Source organism: Trachypithecus francoisi, unplaced genomic scaffold (genome assembly GCF_009764315.1).
Source record: "Trachypithecus francoisi isolate TF-2019V2 unplaced genomic scaffold, Tfra_2.0 Lachesis_group5, whole genome shotgun sequence".
Taxonomy (NCBI): domain Eukaryota; kingdom Metazoa; phylum Chordata; class Mammalia; order Primates; family Cercopithecidae; genus Trachypithecus; species Trachypithecus francoisi.
The window spans coordinates 28,507,952-28,531,248 of record NW_022681470.1 but is presented as its reverse complement, the minus strand read 5'-3'; the positions used below and the strand labels follow the sequence as shown (position 1 = coordinate 28,531,248).

Here is a 23,297-nt window from a genome sequence, read left to right as displayed (position 1 = left end):
AAGACACAGAAAGCAGTGAGGACCATGGCAAACACCACCCATCCACAAGGCACACATGCTTGCCAGTTCCAGCCAAGCATGAACATGGGCCTGTCATCACAGGAACTTCTAAATTCTCAAAAGAATCCAGAAATTTTAAAGTTTTTTATAAAATGATTTTCTAATCTATCGATTTTATTTAAAATGTCTGGTGAAGGCTAAACACATCTGGGGTAGCATGTGGCCCAGAGCCCATGCACTTTGGGAGGCCAAACTCCTCACACCACTGCCATTCACTCAAAGGGCAAGGAGCTAAGGTGTGGGCTAGTGTGAAGGTGGGAGGGGAATATATTCCAATTACCAAGTGGCTGCTGATGTTGCACTCAGAGCTAAACCAGCAGTCATTAATGAGACTAGCATTAATGGTTCTGTGGGGTGGCACAAAGCCCTTTTAGGCTGTATATTCATTCCCCAAGGCTGCTGAAACAAATTACCACAAACTTGATGGCTTAAGCCAGTTGACATTTATTCTCTCACAACTGTAAAGGCCAGAAGTCTGCAAAGTGTCAGCAGGTGGGTCCCTCTGGAGGCTCTGAGGCAGAATCATTCCTTGCCTCTTTCCTAGCTTCTGGTAGCTGCTAGCAATCCTTGTCATTCTTTGGCTTGTGGGGATGTCTCCCCAGTCTACCTCTGTTTTCATCTGTCCTTCTCCCGTGTCTCCCTTGTCTCGTCTCCCCTTCCATTCTAAGTCCTTATCATTGGATTTAAGGTCCACGCCAATCCAACATAATCTCAGCTTGAGATTCTTAATTACATCTGCAAAGGCCCTTTTTCCAAATAAGCTCACATTTATAGGTTCTGGGGTTTAACGCTTGGATATTTCTTTTTAGAGCCACTATTCAACCCACTACAGGTAGGTTTCCAAAAAAAAAAATCCATTATTTCAATCAAATTTTACTTCTGTCAGCATTTATCTACCAATTTACTACTATGATAAAAATGACTTCCATCTTGGCAGAAAACTTGAAGACATGCCAGCTCAGGCCCAGATGTATGTTGTTACATTTTCTTCTTATATGCCGCTAGCTTCACGTCTTACTAGCATTATTCCATTGCTGTATTTCCTGCCATTACTTCTAAAATCAGGGATGTAGGGGTAAAAGGATCTCTGCCTTATACAGGCTTCCACTGTTGGAGAAAATGGTGCTGTCTCCATGTGCATGGCAAGGAAAACAGGTGACAGTGGAAGAGCAGAGGGCATAGGCTACCAGGTGAAGCAAGAGAACAATAGGTAAAGTAGAAGTCTGTCTTTACTGACCAGAGAAAGACACAGGAAATATGGCTCAAGTGAAAGAGCCCCTGGAAGTGCTATGTTCCCAAGAAGAATTTTTTACAGCACCCAAGCACTTAAATGTGATTTCTAGTGCCATCTAGTGGGAAGCACAGGAACCAAGTGAGACCCGGGATGGAAAAACAAAACCATGAGTCCAGCCTTCTGTCACTTTAAGGGGGCAGTTTTCATTGAGGCTGAATTTTTTTGTCTGCCCAGCGAAAGGATCTAGGAAGACTCTTACCAAACATCTGACCATCTTGTATGCTGCCCTTACACTTTATGCACAGGTGGTTGCTGAACTCATCCACATGCTGTGTAATTTGTTCTCCCCAGCTAGTTGGTGAGTAGAAGCTGTCTTTCTTTTTATTAGCACAAGCACAGTGTCTGGCACAGAACCACCTCTCCAAAAAAATGCCAATTGGGTACAAAAAAAAGAAAAATCCAACTTAATGTTTTTTTTATGATCGACCATTTAGCTGTTAACAAATCTGCAGGAACCAAATGACAAGACAAGCCACAAGAGGGAAACTGCATGACTTATGGTTTGCTAGACTTTGAGCTTTATTAAGCTGTCCTTAGGAGGTACACTCAGGGCCCAATTATAGCAGGGAGTGAGGGTGCTGTGCCCCACGGAGGAAATCACCCAATGCAACAAGTTGACTCCTCACACTACTGCCATCCACTCAAAGGGCAAAGAGCTAAAAGGTGTGGGCTAGTGTGAAGGTGGGAGGGGAGTATGTTCCAATTACCAAGTGACTGCTGATGTTTGCATTTCAGAGCTAAGCCAGCAGTCATTAATGAGACTAGCAATTCCTTCATCCTTACCTTGTAACATATCCATCCACAGAACCTCTACCCCAGGGGTCCTCAATTTTGGCTGCAAAACAGCATCCATCAGCTGGAAAGCTTTTTTAAAATTCTGATGCACAGGCTGCACACCAGGCCAATTAAATCAGAGTCTGTGGGGGTGGGGGCCAGGCCTAGGCATTTTTTAAAGCTTCCCAGGTAAATTCCATTTCTAGGTGTGCTGTAAAGTTACTACAAATGTAGGGGCTTAAAACAACACAAATTCATTATCTTATAGTTCCGTATCAGAAGCCCAAAATGGGTCTCACTGAGCTACACTCAAGTATTGGTAGAGTTGCACTCCCTGCCGGAAGCTCTAGGGAAGCGCTAGTTTTCTTACCTTCTCCAGCTTCTAGAGGCTGCCCACGTTGCTTAGCTAGTGGCCTATGGTCTTCAAAGCTAGCAATGACTGGTGAGTCTTCTTCACATTGCTTCACTCTGACACTGACTCTTCTGCCTCCCTCTTCCACATTTTAAGACTCTTGAGATTATGTGGAGTCCACCAAGTATCTGTATTTGATTACTCAAAATAATCTCCCTATTTTGAAGACAACTCATTAGCAACACCAGTCCATCCGCTACATTAATTTCCCTTTGTCGTGTCATGTAATGTAACATTCCTAGGTTTGCAAGGATTAGGACATGGACATCTTTGGGAGAACATTATTTTGCTTACCATATCGGATGACTCCAATGTGCAGCTGAGAATAACTGCTGGTTGTGCCAGGCACCGTGGCTCACATCTGTAATCCTAGCACTTTGGGAGGCCAAGGCAGGCGGATTGCTTGACCCCAGGAGTTCGAGACCAGCCTGGACAACATGGTGAAACCCTGTCTCCACCAAAAATACAAAAATGAGCTGGGCATGGTGGTGTGCGCCTGTAGTCCCAGCTACTCAGGAGGCTGAGGCGAGAGGGCTGCTGGAGCCTGGGAGGCAGAGGTGGCAGTAAGCCAAAATCATGCCACTTCACTCCAGTCTGGGCAACAGAGTGAGACCCTGTCTCAAAAAAAAAAAAACAAAGAATAACTACTGGTCTACCCAACCCATAAGAAGACAGACTTAGAGAAGAGGCCCAGTTAGCAGGCAGCCACGACAGAAGACTGGAGGCACACCACTGAAAAATTGGTGGGGAACAAGGGCAAAAAGGCAGAGAAGGGCAATAGGCAGCCTTACCAATTTTACATTGTCACAGAACTTGTTTAGGATGGGGGGGCGGAGGCGCAAACTGTCATGTGATTTATTCTCATTCAGTTCTCTGACAGTCCTGGGAAGCTAAATTGTACACTCTCCCAAGGATGATGGGGCCATCCCCACTCAGCTGTAGCCATTAAAGAAAAAAATTGAGGTCATAGATAAGACTTTTCCAGACTTTTGTAACTCATTGCTATCAGCTTGCTCCTTGTTTTGTACTCAGAACCTGGGTGCATGCCAGATTCTCAGGCATTTTGTAGGCTGTCTCCCCTATAATCTGTCTCTATGCAAAATAGATTATAGCTTGAAGAGGTATACTGATTGGTCAACATTTTAATGTCCACACACACACACACACACACACACACACACACACACGAGATTTCTGGCTTCTCTTAAAGACCTAGCTATGCCAAGACAGTGCTCCTGCAAGACAACTCAGCTGGGACAGCCACTGCCTTTAGAGGAGACATTTATTCTCTGGTTTGCCACAGGTCTCATCCTAGCCTTTTTGTTTTATACCTGGTTCACTCACTCCACATATTTGTTACTTGCTTGGTCTGGTAGGCATTGAAGCTTCCAACCCTCCCCTCTCCTCTAGAGTTCTCACCCCTAAAGTTAGGCAAAATTCCCATAAGGAACCATTTGCCTGTCATTAGTGCAAAAGCGATAAGCTCTCCAGTGGAAAAGATGGGATTCAGGCCAATGGCTGTCTGTACACACACAACTTTCCTCACAATCCAGCAAGCTCCACAGGGGAGTCAGACTAGGGTTTGAATAAGCAGGCTGCAGCCACCAAGTGTTCTGGTGAACATGCTGGTCTCCATTGGTACAAATTTCCTTTGTAGGAAATTAAGCCAAAAACTGACTCCTGTCCCTTGGTCTTTCTCAAGCCTTCAGCACATAACCAATTTCCTTCTTCTTTTACACTTAAGTCTTGATAATCGTCACCCATGAGTGCCTCTTCCCACCTCCGAATGTGGGAAGCGACATGTAAATCCGTGCCTAACTCTGTGGACCATTCCCCCTAAGATGTAACTGAGACCTTATCATTCTGATCATGCCCAGAGCTTGGCCGTGCCACCCAAATGTGCTGCTCCAAACTCTGCACAGCATGAGGGTGATCTGACTAAGGACAGGCAGACAAGCTCCTCTGACTCAGACCCTGGGCCTCTATAACCCATCCTGATACTGCACGAACTCAGAGATTTAAAAAAAAAAAAAAAAAAATAGAGTGGCCAGGCGCAGTGGCTCACGCCTATCATCTCAACACTTTGGGAGGCCAAGGCAGGTGGATGCCTTCAACCCAGGAGTCAGAGACCAGCCTGGGCAACATGGCGAAACTGTGTCTCTACAAAAAAATGAGCCAGGTGTGGTGGTACATGCTGTAGTCCCAGCTACCTGGGAGGCTGAGAGTTGGGAGGATCATCTGAGCCCAAAAGGTCAAGGCTGCAGTGAGCCGTGATGGCGCCAATGCACTCCAGCCTGGGTGACAGAGAGACCCTGTCTCAAAAAAAAAAGAAGAAAAAAGAAAGGACTTGCCAAGTAAGGTCCTCTGGGGTACACAGACCTGACAGGAGGGATAATCTTCCCATTACGGGGTTCCAGGGGAAGACTCCGGCCTAAAGAAAGAGCACCAAGTATTTCTAATGGGTAAGATCTAAAAATGCTTCTCTGCACTCCCTCCTCTCCTTAATGGACTGACATTATTTTCTAAGGATGACAACCTCACTGAAATACAGATAGTCTCTGACTTATAACTTTTCAAGTTTACAACGGGTTATCAGGGTATTAAATGCATTTTCTATTTATGATAGATTTATCAGGGTATCACACCATCGTAGGCTGAAGAGCATCTGTATGCTTCACCTGAAAGGTCGGGGTCCATTTTTAAAGGGCCTGTGGAAAGATGAGCCAGGTGGTGAATGGTGACAATGCCTATTTCCCACGGCACTGCTCATTAAATCAACCTTGGTATAATTAGGAAAGACAAAATTCAAGCCAGTCTTGGAATCATTGGTTTAATGGTTCTCAATAAATGGTTAAGATTGATGTTTCCAGCCAAGTGAGATTTGGGTTTAGATATAGTTTGGGCTTCACTATCCTTTATCTCAGATTAAATGAGACAGTGCATGTAAACCACTTAGAAGAATGCCTGGAACACATTAACTTTCATTAGTAATGTTTTTGGTCATTCTTAAACGTTTTCACTTCTGCCACCACTCTGTGCCGAGTCTGGCACATAGCTGTCACTCAACGAATGTGAGTAAACAAACACCAGAGACTTTAGTCTGCCAGGTCTCTGACATGCAAAGCCATGGGGCCGGGTCCATACACTCCCTCCACTGAGCAAAACACAAATGGCTTAGGCTACGAGGTTTGGGTCATCAAGGAAAGCTGTCAAATAATGGAGTGGGTTAGCAGATTCCTAAAAATTGGAACCATTTCAGCAGCAGTTTCATCCACAGGGAGACAGACTAAATGCTCTCTCAGATCTGTCTCACATCGATAGAAACCTTACTCTGTTTATAGTCTTTTGGCATCTTGCTCTGCTATCTCACTTGAGATCACTCCTACAGAACAGAGGAATAAATCAAAAGCAAACCAGTATAAGTAGAGATGCAATAAAATTTGGCTGTCTTGAATCCTGATAGGCTTGCACATACTTGTTAAGGCATGCAGTGTGTGCTAGGGGCTTCAGCAGGGAATTCTACACAAGGACATGGTGTGGGAAGCAAAGACGAACCAACCCAAGTGGTACTAAAGAGGACAAGATGGGAAGGACATTTTTATTTTCCCTAATCTTCAGGCAACCTCACCAAGCTGGAGGTCACATGTAGCTGAGTGTGAAACCAAGAATAATATGAAGCTTAAAAAGTACTGTGTGTTGTATTTCTTCAATCTCTGGCAGGTTGGGAGTCCAAGGTCAGTCTAGGCAGGAGGGCTGCTTGGCCTAAGCAATCATACAATCTTCACCGTCTTGAGCATATCTGACAAGACATACGTGTCATCCCAACCCCTCCCAGGCTTCCTCAGGGTCTGCTCCAAAGCCTGGGCTGTTTCTAGGAGCTCTGGTGTGGTAAGTTTTTGCTCAGGGTGCAGCTGACAGAACAGGATCTCATTCACTTCACCCTCAATTCGCCGGACATATAGAAGGGGGAACACTGCCTTGAGCCCAGCCAGCACTGAGTCCTTTAGCCCCAAGTCTCGGCACACGAGGTTGAGAATAAAAACACCTATAGGGTAGGAAGAAAAGTCAGAATGACCTCACATCAGGAGACATATCAAAGATAAGGATGGGCTTTGAGGAAAATACCAATTCCTGTCCCAGGGAGACTGGTGGACTAAAACGCACTTATGATGGTGGTGAGTTTGCAGAGAATACACAGCATAGAAAGGCAGATGGAGAAAAGCATGGGGAGCATGTGAGCCATAAACAAACTTCAGCTTTATTTCTTGCTCTTCTGTGCTACTCATACATTATCTTACCATTCTCCACGCCTCAGTTTCCCAAAGAATTGCTTTGAGAAAGAAGTGATTCCCAGCCAGGCACGGTGGCTCATGTCTATGATCATATCACTTTGGGAAGCTGAGGCAGGCAGATCACTCAAAGTCATGAGTTTGAGACCAGCCTGGCCAAAATGGTGAAACCTCGGCTCTACTAAAAATATAAAAATTAGCTGGGCATGGTGGTGGACCCTTGTAATCCCAGCTGCTAGGGAGGCTGAGGCAGGAGCTGCTAGGGGGGCTGAGGCAGGAGAATCTCTTGAACCCGGGAGACAGAGGTTGCAGTGAGCCAAAATCCAGCCTGGGTGACAGAATGAGACTTTGTCTCAATCAATTCATAGAAAGTGATTGCCTACAAAGTAAAATTTACCAACTCCACAGGGATATTACATTCTTGACATACATACCATAGAGTATTTATTAACCAGTGAGAGGGCCAACGTTACCGTGACTTCTGACAATTAAGATTCCAAATCAAGTCAGTTATCACAGTGCCTTACACCAAATCAAAAACACCTAGAGGGCTGTTAACATAGGGATTAAAGGCTCCAGTTTTGAGGTGACAAGGCACTGGGTTGGAGCCCCAACTATTACCTTGCGTCACCTTGGCAAATCTTCAACCTTAGTTTCCTCATTCAAACAATGGACTGCTATGAAGATTACATAACACACTGCCTAGTACAGCACGTGTAGGAAGCATCATGTAGTAACTAGCATCACCATGCTAGTGGGAGTGTGAACTGCTACAACCACTTTGTAAAACTGTGTGGTAGCATCTACAAAAGCCAAACATACCCATAACCTATGATCCAGCAATTACAACCCTGTGTATATACCCAAGAGATGTGAAAACATAATTCATCAAAAGGCATATACTAACATGCTAATGGTAGCACTACTTATAATAGACCCACACAGGAAACAAACCAAATACCAACAGCAGAATGGATAAATGAATTGCGTGAAGTCACATGATACAACACAGCAATAAAAATAAGCCATGTAAACACAACACTGTGAATGAGTCTCACAAACATCATGTTGAGTGAAAGAAAATAGGCACTGAAAGAATACATTCAGCCAAGTGCAGTGGCTCATGCCTGTAATCCCAGCACTTTGGGAGGCCAAGGAAGGAGGATCGCTTGAGGCTAGGAGTTTGAGACCAGCCTCGGCAACATAGTGAGATCCTGTCTCTACAAAAAATAAAAATAAAAAAATTAGCCAGGCCTGGTGGCATCCACCTGTAGTCCCAGCTACTCAGATGACTGAGGTGGGAGGATTCCTTGAGACCAGGAGTTTGAGGCTACAGTGAGCCATGATCATGCCACTGCACTCCAGCCTGGGAAACAAAGTGAAACCCTGTCTCAAAAAAAAAAAAAAAAAGAACATTCCAATATTCCATATGATTCCATTTATATAAAGAACAAGAACAGGCAAAATTAAGCTGGGCGGACAGATGTTAAGATAGTGATTACTCTTGTGAGGACAAGTTACTGAAAGGGGATAAGAGATAGACTTCTGGCAACCTGGAAATTTTCTGTGTCTGGTGCTAGTAAATGGGTGTATTCAATTTGGAAAAGCTGATTGAGCTCGTACTTCTGTGCATTTTTCATTAAAAAGATAAAATTTTTTTTAATGGTCCCTTCCCTCCTCCCTCTCCAACCTTTTGTTCTCCATACCTTCAGGAGTCAAGATGCTTTTAACGTTCTGCAGAAAAGATTGTTCCACGAATGCTGGGGGTGGACAACTCATTCCCAGTGTTGGGTCCTTACTGTCAACATCAAACATTATGACATCGTAGCAAGGCCGTGCTGGGAAAAAGAAGGAAACAAGTCCTTGTCTTTGCTGGATAAAATAATACCATTTACATTCCTACACTATACCTCCTCTTTACCAGTGGTGGGCATGGTGACTAAGTCAGAAGGATGACATGGAGGATGTGGTTTGCCTATAAGGGCACTGACATCATGGCCCAGGGCAGTCCTTGTCATCAGGGTTCAGAGTGTACCATAGTAAAGATGGAACGTTCTTCCACATTTAAAAGCACCTTCCAAAGGCAAAAACATTAATGGGGTCCACTTTAGCATGAATATTTCTTGGTTAAGAGGCTATCAACACCAGTGGCTTTTGACTGTGGCAGAACATTACAATTACCTTGGGAAGCTTCTAATGCAGACTACACTCCTGACCAACAGAATAAAACATCCTGGGGTGGCAGGGGGCAGATGGGAGGAGAGATGGGAAGCCTCTGGTATTTTTCTTGAGCTTTCCAGGTAATTCTAAATATAGTCAGAGTTGAGGACCACTGATCTAGACAAAGCAGCTGACTAAGCCTTTAAAGGCTGACCCAGTAAATGGTAACTTTTAACTCTGAAAACAGCGTATTTTACCTCATAGGAGAAAATGTTCTGACATTTCAGTTAGTGTTATCTTTATAGTTCCATAAACAAGAGCTGACTCAAGAAAGAAATGATTTTGCTAAATGGGTGAGAAAGAACCGATGAAGAATTGGATCTGCTCCTTACTATAATGTTAAATTGTTTTTATAAGGAGTAGGTCTGCAATGCCACTGACATGTTTTTAGAAAATTTTGAGACTGTGGTAGTAATTATTCAATAATTAATAAGTATTTAATTAGGACTGCTGCATGCTTATCATTGTTCATAGCACAGATCTGATTTTGGTTCTTACAAAGAGAACATGTTGGCTCATCAAAGTCCGAGGAAAACAATAGCCTGCATTTGCAGCCTTGAGCCCTCCAGTAATCTGAAACATTTTAGTGTTACAGAAGACAGGCAGAGCCATTGAAAATTAATCTATAGATAACAACAGCAGTAACATCGTGGATTAAGTACCTACCATGTGCATGGCACTGTTGTAAATACTTCACCGTATTAGCTATCAGAGCTTGGGCACCTAAACTAACCCTGGCCTCAGAGAGGGAACCTGTGAAACTATTATAATTTAATTCAGCTTGCAATTAAAATTAAGATAGCATCTGTTCAATACTCATCCCAGGCATCCTAGTTTGCCATACTCTTACTGGAAAATATTCTAATCCAATGAGACCAGAGTATCTGCTATGGAATAAGCAGACCAGGAAGGGTGTCCTGAACTCCCCAGCAGAACTGAACCAACCTAACTGCCTTCTCCCCGAAGGACTTAAGCTCCAGAAAGTACTAAAGTCACCAGCAGCCTATTTGTATAATAAGCAGAGTTACTGTCCCTAGCATTTTGCAGAAAATTATTATGCTTATGGTTTTTGTCCTAAATCTGGGATGCAAATTACTAGAACAAATGGAACCTTAATTCTAGTTGCAGAAGGCCTATCGGAATTCCCATAGAGTAGCATCTGCATCAAGGTTTCTCCACCTCAGCACCATGGAAATTCTGGGCCAGATAATTCTATCATCAGTGCCTGTCCTGCACATTGTAAAATGTTTACTGGCATCCTAGATCTCTACCAGTTAGATGTCAGTAGCAACATCCCTCACCCCCGATCTGTGACAACCAAAAATTGTCTCCATACATTACCAAATGTCGGACCCTGAGGTTGTAAACCACTGATCTTACATGAATACTGTTTTGCTCTATTTCTGGCTTTACCTCCAGTTGAAATATTTACAAGAAACACCTCCCAACACACATTCCACCTTTTCCTCTCTGTTTCTTTGCCCAGTTAGACTTCAGGTTTCTTAAGATGGTGAGGAAATGACAAGGTTACAGGTCAGAAAAAAGCCCACTGGTCTGTTAGCACCATAAGGGCAGGAATGGCCTGTTTTACTTATTGCTATACATTCATACCTGACACAGTGCTAAGCATATAGCTGGTACTCTAGTGAGTAAGTATATCAACAAATGAACAGGCTGAAGACTGGAATGAACTCATGCCACTCTCTTAGAGATAAACTGTAGAGGCTCTTATGGGCCTGACAATGTCAGACCAATCATCCTTCAACACCTCTTCAAATGCTCCAAGAGCAGTACCTTCTCCCCCTCCTGCCAGGCTGGCGATATAGTCCAGGCCGTCTGCAATGTGGACCTTCATTCGGTCACTCTGGGAGAAGCCAAACCACTGGGTGGCCACTTCCAACATGGAGGGGTCGATCTCCACAGCATCGATGCAGGACTTTGGGAAATGATCGTGGACAAAGAGGGGGAGGCTGCCTCCGCCCAGGCCTACCACCAACAATGCCAGTGGGATCTCTGTAAGAAAAGAATAGAGCATCACATTGCCATCTGTTCACTGGAAAATTTTGCCTTCCTCAGGGAAGGCAAAAGCGTAGGTCAGCTCACTGTCTGCACTCAGGGGATACAAGATTGAGAGGTCTCCCTGTCTCATTCCAGAAATCTAAGAGTCAATTTGACATCTGATAACTCAATCCTGGATTCATGATGACTAGATCCAGAAGGTGAACTAGTGTGTTATTATTATTGTCTCTTAAAGATCTCAAAGTGGCTGGGGCAGTGGCTCACACCTGTAATCCCAGCACTTTGGGAGGTCGAGGTGGGCAGATTACTTGAGCTCAGGAGTTCGAGACCAGCCTGGGCAACATGGCGAAATCCTGTCTATAGAAAGTAGAAAAATCAGCTGGGCATGGTGACACACACTGGTGGTACCAGCTCCATGGTAAGCTGAGCAGGGAGCCTGAGGAGGTCAAGGCTGCAGTGCGCTGTAATCATACCACTGCACTCCAGCCTGGGCAAGAGTGAATCCCTGTCTCAAAAAAAAGAAGATTCCTCACTATAAGAGTTATTAGACCCTCTCTAGGAAAGGGAGGAAGAGTGGCCAAGCAATCTTGCTCATGATTAAAAGCCAACAGAAGTGCAATGCCCCTTGCCCCTGATTCAAAAGGCCACACTGTTTTCTCAGACACCCTCACCAAGTAAGGGTAAGCCATTCAAGTTCCACACATCACAGGAAAACAAAGGCCCAACTCCTGCTCCTAAGCACAGAGCACAGCCACCACAGGGGGATCAAAGGAAGACAACAAAAAAAACAAGTCACCCAAAGGAGACAGACCCTGAGAATTAAATCTAAGAACTGAGATTCTAGTGACATATACCAGCACTACGGTAGGACAAAAGTACAGGGTGTTCCAAGAAGGCACCTTGAGGGACTTCAGGTGAAAACGGTTATAATCACAGACAGAAACATGAACATTTTTACTAATGCAGTCCGATCCAAACCTGCTATTAGTAATAAGGCTACGACTGCATTAACTATAATATGAATCTTTTTAGAAAGTAGAACTTCAAGATACAATTGCATCTTATGTTCAAATAATGCATTATAGAAAAGCTGAACAATTAAACTGTGTATTTTTACATATCTCACTGAATACACGATATACCTTAATTTTAAAAAGAAATGAACAGAAAAAATGCCATTTAGACCCTAACATATTTCAATACAATTTCAATATAACAGGTTGAGTTTGAGGCAACAGTTAATTAGAATGCTCGTTAACTTTTAACATGGTTGAGATGAAGAAAGATACATTGTCAGCTTATAATCGCTGTTCTTCAACTACAATGCAGATGACACCAATTGTTTAGGTCTGTAATCTTTATGCTCCCTTCTGTGGAAGGCAGTGACATCTCTCTCACCTAGGAGTAGCTCTGGGTTTCTCAGCAGGGCAAGGCCAGCGATCATGGCTTTGTGGTGTTCACAACACAGGTAACTCTTATCAATGGACTGCCCCGGGGCTGCAGGGAGGTCCTCCACATCAGCAGGCCGCTGCTTCTTCCTGTCCTTTTTCCGCTTCTTCTGGGCTAAACAAGAGATATGAAGTTCTATGCTTAGTACACTAGTCCTCAGGAAGCAAGGGTTACCAGCAGCAGTGTACTCCAGATGGCCTGAATAGACTCAAAAGACCTAATCGTTAAAATTTTGCAAACTGGTTGACATCATGTTGATAGTCTGAAATTGGCCATAGTGAAATCATTTGGACGTTTGTCCCCTACAAATCTCACGTTGAAATATGATCCCCAATGTCGGAGCCACCATGCTGGTCATAAGGGCAGATCCCTCATGAATGGCTGGGTGCCTTCCCCATGGTATGGAGTGAGTTCTCACTCTAGAGCTGTTGTTGAAAAAAGCCTGGCAGCTCTCTTGCTCCCTCTCTTGCTATGTGATGTGCCTGCTCTCCCTTCACCTTCTGTGATCATTGTAAGCTTCCTGAAGCCTCACCAGAAGCAGATGTTGGTACCATGCTTCTTGTACAGTCTGCAGAACCATAAGCCAAAATAAACTTTTTTTCTTTATAAACTACCCAGTCTCGGATATTCCTTTATAAGCAACATAAAGCAAACAAACACAGTTGTGGTATTTATACTAGAGAACTGATAAACACTATAAATCAGGATGTGCCCCCCCAACCCTGCCCCACAAAGAGACAGTTGTTAAACATTTAACATATACAATAGATGCAAGGAAGGTGGAAAAGGAAATGGCAAATGCACACTCAAAAACCTGGGAAAACTCAACTGAGGAGCCCTGGTACCTCCCCTCTGAGAAATATAAGGCCACTAACAGGAGAAAAGATTACTCATAAAGTCTCTTAAAGAAAGGTAAAGTTACTAATCACCTCCTATGTGCCAATTACTATACCGTAACTCTTATTCTTTTCATTCTTCTAACAACCTTATCATTACAATTCTTGGCACATGAACACACTGAGCCACTGAAGTGTTAAGCAAATAGGGAATCAGCAGATGGTAGAGACAGGAGTTGAACCTCGGACTGCCTGTCTCCATCACCTATCACCTTTCTGCTATGCCACACAGGTAGCACTACCAACCTCTGCTGAAGAAGAAAATCACAAGTATTCAAAAAGAAATAAATCCGAAAAAGCCACTCCACTTTCCCTCTCCCCACTCCCTTCACTGCTCCAGGGTATCATACTAAACAGATGGCTGTGTCTTCATAGGGATCAGCTGCATTCCCCAGCAGCAAAAGGTATTGATGAGTGGGGTCGGGGTGCTTTTCAGAGATATTAAATCACTTTTTAATATGCTCTCCTTCTTGCTCACCAATACTCCCATGAGAGGGAACATTCTTTCCATGAGAACAAAGTGCTACCAAGAAGTCAACGAACATGACAACGGTGAAAAAACCTGAAACCCAAACTGAAAGGGGCAAAATGTCCTTTTAAGCAATTTTACTGAGATTTTAGTGAGATGAAACTGGACCAACCTGTAGCCAGAGTGACCAAACAATAGGGCAGAAACCCAACAATCTTGGGTGCTCTTGGCCAGGGAAAACCCCTAAAGAAAAAAACCATTTTGCTGGATAACTTGATCCTAGTTCAGAGCAAGTCCACGACCTCAAGCGTCTGAATTCTCTGTCTCCACCCTCCTCCCTGATGGCCTTGCTATGAGGGCAGGCAAGTCCGGCAAAGGGAACAACTGAGAATCAGGAGAGCCATTTCAGCTTCCATCCCTGAATCTCTGTGCTTTCAGACAGGGAAAATGCACTGGAGATGGAGAGGTGAGGGGCGTTCACTTTTCACTCTTTACATTTGACTTCTGAAGTGATTTCAATGAGCAAGTATCACCTTTAAAACACAAACTAACACAGCCTGTGAGAAACACAGGTAAAAAAAAACTATTGATTCCCCATCAGGGGGAGTTTCTGAGTGACAGCTGGGAGACCACTTAAAGGGATCCTAGAAGAGACAGTTTAGATCTACACTGTCCAATACTAGCCACTAGCCCCCTGTGTCTGTTGAAATGTAAATGTAAATTAATTAGAATTAAGGAAAATAAAAATTCAGTTCCTCAGTTACACTAGCCACATTCCAAATGCTCAGCACTACATAAGGTTAGTCACGACCACATTAGAAACTCAGGTACTAAACATCTCCTTCATCACAGACAGTTCTACTGAACACTGCTATACTAGATGGCCTCTAAGTCACCCGCCAACTCCAAAACCCTCTGAAACAGGTGAGTCACACGATGGAGGGCAGGGCTCACCTGCAACTTCCATGGTTCTGGCTCACCTCACAGAGGCCTACTGAAACAATACACAGATGTACATGGAGCAACTGCAAAATAGATGCCTTTAAACTGAAGATATTACGGCGATTATCACATGTATTTGGTTTCACTACCCACGCCCCTTATCACTTCAGAGCCAGACTCTGCTCAAGAACAGAATGTACTCTGCTTATCGTTGCTCACACCCTAAGAGTCCAGATGGTTAAGAATTCACAGACACCCAGGTCCATTCTACATCTCGGCCAAGCTCCCAGGAAATGTAGTCCATGCCACGGCCACCTGGGTCCTACCACCGCGCCTATGACACCTCACCTTTGTAAGTCACATCCTTCAGCAACCTGGCTTCTGACTGCACCACATTCCTGTTGCTAAGGAAAATCAGTCGCCGGAAGTATCGCTTGTCATCCCCTTGCACGTCCTCGATGACATAGTTACCGCTCAAGGCACTGCAGTCTTGGTGCTGAACGGTCCGGACCCCAATGTCCCCACCCACAGACAGAAAGGGCACCTGAAGGTACAACCAGAGATGTGGTCAAAACAGTAGTTCATTTAAGAAATAAGAGAAATTATAACCCCTTCCCCTTTGTGTGTATATATCCCTATACCATGGTTCTAAACAACTACTCCAAAGATTTGCCATTCTATGAAAGCACTTCTCTGGAGCCTTTGAACCGATCTGAGAGGTTTAATTCATCTTTTGAAAATCAACCGAACACCTAAATATCTTCCAAACAACTAGTGAGATGCAATTGATTCTCCCCAAGTTCTTTTAGGGGTTTCTTATCAGTAAACCCTAAAAGAACTCTCAATAGTCCAGGATAACAAAAGCTAGAGGGAACCCTCAGGAACAGGCTGTGATTATGAGAAGGAATCTACACAAGAATAAAGATAACAAAATCCATGGGGGAAACAACCACTCCAAATCTAGAGAAATTTTCCTTTCCCCTAATTATTCTCATCTATTTTTCCCCCATTTTTCTAAACCTTAGGAGAAAAATATACTTTCCCCCTAAACTTCCCCACTCCTTCCCCCTATCTTTATATCTATTTCTTTTTTTAAAGACCTATAGCCAGGCGCGGTGGCTCAAGCCTGTAATTCCAGCACTTTGGGAGGCCGAGACGGGTGGATCATGAGGTCAGGAGATCGAGACCATCCTGGCTAACATGGTGAAACCCCATCTCTACTAAAAAATACAAAAAACTAGGCGTGGTGGTGGACGCCTGTAGTCACAGCTACTCGGGAGGATGAGGCAGGAGAATGGCGTAAACCCAGGAGGCGGAGCTTGCAGTGAGCTGAGATCCCACCACTGCACTCCAGCCTGGGCGACAGAGCGAGACTCCGTCTCAAAAAAAAAAAAAAAAAAAAAGACCTATAAGACTCTTTAATAATCACCAGTATCTCCTGACCCTGCAGACTCAGGCACTGGTGAGAGGTCACAAATGAAGCTCCCCAGAGGATCTGGGCTTCCCTGAAATAGGGGTCACCAACCCCAAGTTGGCCAGGAAGAATCAAACACACATTATTCTACAAACACAAGTCAGCCTAGTGGACAGAACCACAGGCCAGGAGCCCAGAAGCCTAGGTTCTTTTTTTCAGATCTGTTACTATTTGCACCAAGCCTCTAGATACCTTTGCTTTCCCACCTATCAAGAAGGATCAAAGCTTGGGCAACACAGGGAGACCCTATCTCTAAAAAAAATGTAAAAAAACTAGCCAGGTATGGTGGTTTGCACCTATAGTCCCAGTTACTACCAGAGGCTGAGGTGGGAGGATGGTCTGAACCCAGGAGGTTGAGGCTGAGGCTGCAGTGAGCCGTGATCACACCACTGAACTCCAGTCCAGCCTGGGCAACAGAGCAAGACCCTATCTCAAAAAAGAAAAAAAAAGGATCAACTCCTCAACATGAAGTTCTTGCAGTAAAATCACTTGTTCATTACCCATAGTGACCAGGATGGCACAGTTGGTGTTAACTGATAACACCATATCACCATTTAGGCAAAAACCTTCCCAGTAAACCTGACCAGCAACGTGAATACCTGGATAACTGTGCTGAGCTGTTTTGGCCCTTTCCTATTTATACCCTCAGCTAATGATAGTTCTAAGAAGCAAAATGACCAAGAAAATCCAGTTCAAAAAGTGTGGCAGAAGAAACCCACAGTCAGAGCAACTCAAATTAAGAAGAACTGGAGCCCGCACTATGTAGAGCATTTCCGTCCTGCCATGTCTATCGAGTCTGAGAGGCTCCCCCAGACACAGATCCTACTGTACTCGCTTTCCTCTCATTGCCTGGGGCAAAGGACAGTGTTTCCCTGCCATGTAACCCTTAGCTGCTGATACCCATCCAGGATTAGATGAGAGTCACAGACTCTAGTCCTAGCTCCTGCCAAGGCTCCCTCTGCCTCCCTGGCTGCTAACATGACCTCAGAGACCCATGAAAGCTGTATGAGAGCTGTGTTACCTGCTGCTGGGCGGGCATCCCAGCTGGGGCCAGCTCCATGACTCTAGCCGACAGCTCAGCTTGGATGTGGTCCATGCTTTCATACTGCTGACCTCGGTGAAGGGCCACTGTAATCAGCCTCCTGAAGCCAGCACTGGCCGCCAGCTGTTTCCGGCCCTCATCCATGCCAAAGAGCCACTCAGTCTCCCGGCCCTGGGGGACTAGAAAAAAGAACTTGGTTACAGGGAGTCCTGGAAAGAGTGTTCAAGCCCACAACCAATATGGCCCAAATGGAAAGGAGCCAGTCCCTGTCCAAGACCAGCATCTTCCCCAACTGTGACCCACTGAGGAGCTAACGACTCTCTAGTTCACAACACCTAGGGCAAAGCAGCCCATCAGACAAGACGCAGGACCAAGGGTAGAGAAGAAGTGTGGGCATGTCTGTAGGGGAAGGAGGCAGGCACCTACCACAAGAAAAACAGCAATAATGCCAACACAAATAAATCATGCCAGGCATGACTCCAAGCTATTGACAAATATATATTAATGGAATCCTCCAACAGCCCAAGCTGCAGGTAGTAGTATTATCCCTATTTTTACAAATGAGGAAATTGAGAAACAGAAGTTACACTATTTGCCCAACTTCACACAATAAGTAAATGGTGAAGCTGGGACTCAAACCCAGGCAGTCTAGCCCCAGATTCTACCCACACTTGTATTCACTGCACTATTTGTTTCCACACATGGACAGATAGAATTATAGAATACTTGAAAAACTGGTTCAGTCACCAGGAAACAAATTACCATAACACCAAGACCATAAACACTTTGCATTTGTCTAGAATGTTCTACTTTTGAAAGCATTTCCTCTTACTATCTTTTTTATCCTTTTTAAGGTAAATCTGGTATCACTTACTGCTTTCAATAATAATGGTTAATACTTACACAGCACTTCCAAGGCCAGGTACCATTTCTAAGAGCTTTTATAATTCTCACAACTATACCAGAGTTACACTCCCACTTTATAGGTGAGAAAACCAAGGCAGAGAAAGAAAAGTAACCTTTCTAATGTCATACCATCAGGAAATGACCAAGCCAAAACTGAAATCTAAACAGTCTGGTTCCAGAACTCACTTTTTTAGCTGCTATCCTATGCTGCCTCTCTAAATTTTGCAGACAAGCACAGCAACTTCCCCAGGTCCTGCAGCTCACAGGCTACAGCTGGGACTAGAACCTATGTCTTAGACTTGCTAGTCCAGCATTACTTCCATTACTCCATGCTACAAAGTAACTAGCATCTCTATGTCATATGTGACCTCCTAAATGTATCTCTATTCTCTCTCTCCCCTACCAACCCCATTCTCACACTTCATCAAGCCTTTGCAATGGCAAATGAGAAGGAATAGGTCTCTACTCGCAGTAGGTTGCTAGAGAGCTATTACTCTCCTTTCATCATGCCTTGGGTAGTCTAATCCTCTGGAAGTACAAACCCCTGCAAGATAAAAAGAGTCAAGAATCCCACCAAAGCCCCAGCCCAGCCTCAGCCCCAGCCCCAGCCCAAGCCCAAGTCCCAGCCCTTGTAAGCCAGCCCCTCCAGGGAAGAGAGGGAGCAATCCCAACTCACTGATGAAAATCGCAAAATGATTGTCCCGCGATGGTTTCACAGTGGGGCTGTCCACCACGTGGAGGGTGTAGCGTGGCTCCCCCGTGTCCCCATCGCACAAGTCCAGAGACACACTCCCCAGCTTGGCCTTGCGGCGCAGCTGGCTGCACAGCCAGGCATACTGCTGCCGCTCCCGCACCGCCTCGGCCAGCCGCTCGGCACTCTCCAGCCGCACAGGCTTGCCCTGCTCCTGAGCACACAGCTCAAAGATCTGAAGGGCAGAGCCAGGGACTGGCCTGAACTTGGTCATGATGAAGGCAAAAACAGGCAAGGAGAACTGAGGCTCTGCTTCCAACACCTGGTCCTGGCTGTTGGCCACTTGGTGCACCCTCACCATCCACCCCTCCCGGGAGAAGTGGCCCACTGCTTTCTTCAGGATGTGAGCCTGAGCCAGGGAGATGCAGAGATAGCGACCGCCCACCTGCAGGACACGGCCAACCTCAGCCAGCATCCTGTCCACCTGTTGCAGAGTCTTCTCTTCCTCATCTGTCAGGACAGCATCCAGGGTGCCCTTGTCCAACACCACCTGGAACGAGGCATCAGGAAACTCCATCTGCGTCATGTCCATCTTCAAGAAGCTCATCTGGGGCCGTCGGGTGGCATTGCATTCCTTCATTTGCTTGATGACAACCTCACTGATGTCGATGTTCACTATATCCCGATAGCCCACATCATACAGTTGCTCACTCAGTTCTGAGTTGCCACACCCAATCACCAGCACCTGGAGAAAAAATTCGCAGACAAGAGGGAGGTAATCAAAGCAAAGGGCTGTGCTTCAGGTACTTCAAGGAATCAAGTCTCACCTCGGCTGAGGCACATTTGCAGAAGGTGGAGATGCTACTACCAGGGAAAGAGCAACATTGTAGAGTTGATTCTAGACTCTATCTTGAAACACCACATATATACTCGCTAGTGAAAACCACATTCACCTACAATACAAGTTATATAAGAATGGGCTTTGTGTTGCAGAAACAAATTAATCATAATTGTTCTTTTCTCTAAAACATGCACTTATTACTCCGGAATTAATAGGAAGTCAGAGAATCCAAATATAGAGTTACAGTTGAAATCTTAGGCCGGGAATAACCCTATTTCCTCAATCTACTCATGCCTTTGGCTACATTAGACAATAAAGTACACTTTGTGAGGATTCGAATCTTACTTCCATCACAGATTCCATCTCATGATATTCAGCTATTTTCTGAAGCCAAACTTAAAATTCAGATTGTTGTCTCCCTCTCCAGGGAGCAATCTCCCATTCAAACTTAGAAATTCTGATATTGCCATCTCCGGAAAAGCATGGTACAAAGAGATATGCATATGCTTTGGAGCCAGACAGGCCTGAGTTTAAATCCCCACGTGACCAGTTGGGCATGATCTTGGGCAAAAAAAAAAAAAAAAAAGTGGCTCTCAGGGCCTCAGTTTCCTCATCTGTAAAATGCATGCAGGGCCACTCACCTGAGTTTATGATGAGAATTCAAAGACTGCACATGCATATACACGGCACCCAATAAAGGCCTGGCACATAAAGCTTACCCACAAATGTTAGTTTTCTAACTTTCCTCCTTCCCAACCTCCAGTACAATCTCACCTATTACCAAACCCATTATTGTACTTACCACGTTTCACTTCTGGAACATGTGCAGGGTTTATGTCTTAATGCTCTTATAGCTTAAGGACTGGGCACAGTGCCTGAAACTCGGGGAGCACTGAACAACTATTTGAAAAACAAATTCATACACAAAGTCACACCTGCTGCAGGTTGCACAGGAATGCACAGTGACAGAAGATTGGAAGTCACTCTTCAAGTAGAGTTATTAACCAAGAATGAGCTGGGATGGGAGGTTTATTATCTGAAAACCTTTAAAAAAATTTTTTTTTGAGACAGCGTCTCACTCTGTCACCCAGGTTGGAGTTTAGTGGAGTGATCATGGCTAAATGCAGCCTCAACCTCCTGGGCTCAAGCGATTCTCCCGCCTAAGCCTCCCGAGTAGCTGGAACTACAGATGCGCGCCACCACGCCCAGCTACTTTTTTCATTTTTTGTAGAGGCGAGGTCTTATTATGTTCCCCCGGCTGGTCTCTAACTCCTGGGTTCAAGCGATCCTCCCACCTCGCTCTCCCAAAGTGTTGGGATTACAGGCATGAGCCACCACGCCCAGGCTGAAAGAGTGTTTTAGTTTGTCTTTTAGCAGGAACAATTCAGGAAATGCTGAAATATGCGTCCAGCTAGGGTCCTCCCGCCTGTCACTGTCCACCAAGTGCAAGACTCCTGTTACTAGTTCCCACCTTCCGGAGCACGTACGAAGGGCTGACAGGCCGCGCTCCTCACCTTTTCCCTGGGCTTGATGTATTTGTGTAGCACCCCGCACAGTTCCAGGTAGGTTCCATACCACTCGAAGGCTTTCTTTCCTCGCTGCTGGAAGAACTTCTCCCAGTAGTCAACGGAGCCAAACTCCTTGGAACTTTTAGGTAAGAGGTTCATGTTCCTACCGCCGGAGCTGAGTTTTCAAGACTCCCCTACTCCCTGTGAGGTACCATCTGAGGAGCTTGCCCACCACACGCAGGCTCCGGGACACTGCAGTGGCAATTCTTTCCACGGAAAAACAGCCACATTGATTTGTTCCCCCTGGATGACCCTTACACGACAAATGCACGGGCCACTGAATCTCACACACGCTCGCCCCCTCCTCCGCGCCTGCTGTCCTTGCCCCACGTGAAGAGTCCCTCACGCTTTTCCCGAGCTAGATTTCCGAGCCCAGCAACCATATCCGGGTGCGAGGCCTCGTGATTCGTCAGCCGGCCCAGCCCATCCCAGCTAGTCGTTGGTCGCTGCTTTGCATTTCTATCACCTCATTGGCTGAGACGTGCTCGCCTTTCTCCGGAGGCTCGGTCGCAGGCACCTAAACGCTCTTTAGACGTGAGGCCGGCCGACCATTCACGGGACGGGGCGGGACCGCGGGCCGCAGTTGTGGCGGAAGAGGCCGGGCCTCTGTGAGAACTAGGTCACGTCCGGGTGCCCAGGGAGCGCTGCTGTGCTGGGGCTGGGCCTTCCCTCTAGGCGGGGCGGAGAGCGCGCTGCCTTCCCGGGCTCGGCGTCCGCTTTGTCTTGGAGCGGCTTAATCCACTGATTGCGATCGTGCGCCACACAGGGGCGGAGCGCGGCAGACGGGAGCGTACTGCTAGAGGAAGATGAAAAGAAAAACCTATGCAGATCGGAGCGAAGTGAGGCAGGAAATGAGTAAAGCCAGTCCGTCGTAAAAACGCTGCACATTCTAACCTTGTCAGCTTCTGCGCACCACCAGTCCCCGCCTTATTTTTGCCACCTCTGCACCAAAATACAGGATTCTGCTATCAAAAGTGTAATAACGTGAAAATTCAGGAGGAAAAAGTAACAACTAGGCATTCAGAGGTGTCTCCCCTCCTTCTTCCTTCTCCCCTCAAAGCACAGCATGCAAAACTCTAGCCTTTCATTTTGATAATTGGCCTCCTTGTTATTCTGACGTTACCTATAACTGCTTATTTTATTGTTTGATAAACATACTGTACTTTCACATGCTCATGCTAATACCCTGAGGAAGCTTCTGTGAAGGGCACTTTTTTTTCAGACGGTCTCACTCTCGCCCAGACTGGAGTGCAGTGGTGCAGTCATGGCTTACTGCAGTCTCCACCTCCCAGGGGTCAGGGGATCCTCCCACCTCAGCCTCCCAAGTAGCTGGGAATACAGGTGCACGCCACTACACGTGGCTAATTTTTTTTATTTTTTTTTTTTTGGTAGAAATGGGGTTTCGTCATGTTGTCCAGGCTGGTCTCAAACTCAAGTGATCATCTCGCCTCAGCCTACCAAAGTGCTGGGATGACTGGTGTGAGCCCAGGCACTATTTGAAAATGACCAAATATGTGTATCATTGCGCCTTTCACACCATGATAAATTGCAGGAGAAATATACAGATTGAGGAGAGCAGATAGGCTTGGAATTGAGCATGTGTACTGTGGGCTGTTATATACTACACTAGCACAGGTAGATAGCCAGGTAGACTGTTAATAATTAAGTAGGTTAGATTGGACTTAAACATTGGTTTTAAAAAGTGATTCTCAAACTGGCATGCATCAGAATCACCTGGAGGACTTCTTAAAACACAGAATTCCCCCAGTCACATCCCAGTTCCGAGTCATTAGTTCAGTGGTGAGGCCCAAGGATTTGTGTTTCTAACAAGTTCCCACAATGCTGATGATGTTGGTCCTGGAACCACACTTAGAACCACTGTTTTAAAATACAATTAAGAGATAAGTCAAAATGGATATGGTTCCAAATTCGCTATTTTCAATGGTAAATC

General features: G+C 45.3%; 1 protein-coding gene across 2 annotated transcripts; it reads right to left on the bottom strand.

Moving 5' to 3' along the window:
* Positions 1-5,356: 5,356 nt before the first annotated feature.
* On the bottom strand, positions 5,357-21,919 carry EEF1AKNMT (eEF1A lysine and N-terminal methyltransferase). 2 transcript variants are annotated; one of them, XM_033195767.1, is made up of 8 exons: positions 20,581-21,919; positions 18,923-19,682; positions 17,320-17,519; positions 15,173-15,368; positions 12,467-12,631; positions 10,844-11,062; positions 8,536-8,667; positions 5,357-6,585 (listed from the first exon to the last, which is right to left on the bottom strand). In XM_033195767.1, exons 2-8 carry the CDS (start codon positions 19,575-19,577, stop codon positions 6,311-6,313), a joined length of 1,842 nt encoding a protein of 613 aa, XP_033051658.1. In that variant the 5' UTR covers positions 19,578-19,682; positions 20,581-21,919; the 3' UTR covers positions 5,357-6,310. The 2 variants fall into 2 exon arrangements, with proteins under 2 accessions (XP_033051658.1, XP_033051657.1); XM_033195766.1 differs by having other exon boundaries at positions 21,293-21,919.
* Between the last annotated feature and the right edge of the window lie 1,378 nt (positions 21,920-23,297).

Coding starts and splice junctions, on each gene's coding strand:
- EEF1AKNMT (XM_033195766.1), bottom strand. CDS start 21,445: ATGAACCTCTTACCTAAAAGTTCCAAGGAGTTTGGCTCCGTTGACTAC. Junction 19,683..21,292: donor ACATCAAGCCCAGGGAAAAG/GTGAGGAGCGCG, acceptor TTTTTTCTCCAG/GTGCTGGTGATTGGGTGTGG. Junction 17,520..18,922: donor TCATTTTGCGATTTTCATCA/GTGAGTTGGGAT, acceptor TCTTTTTTCTAG/TCCCCCAGGGCCGGGAGACT.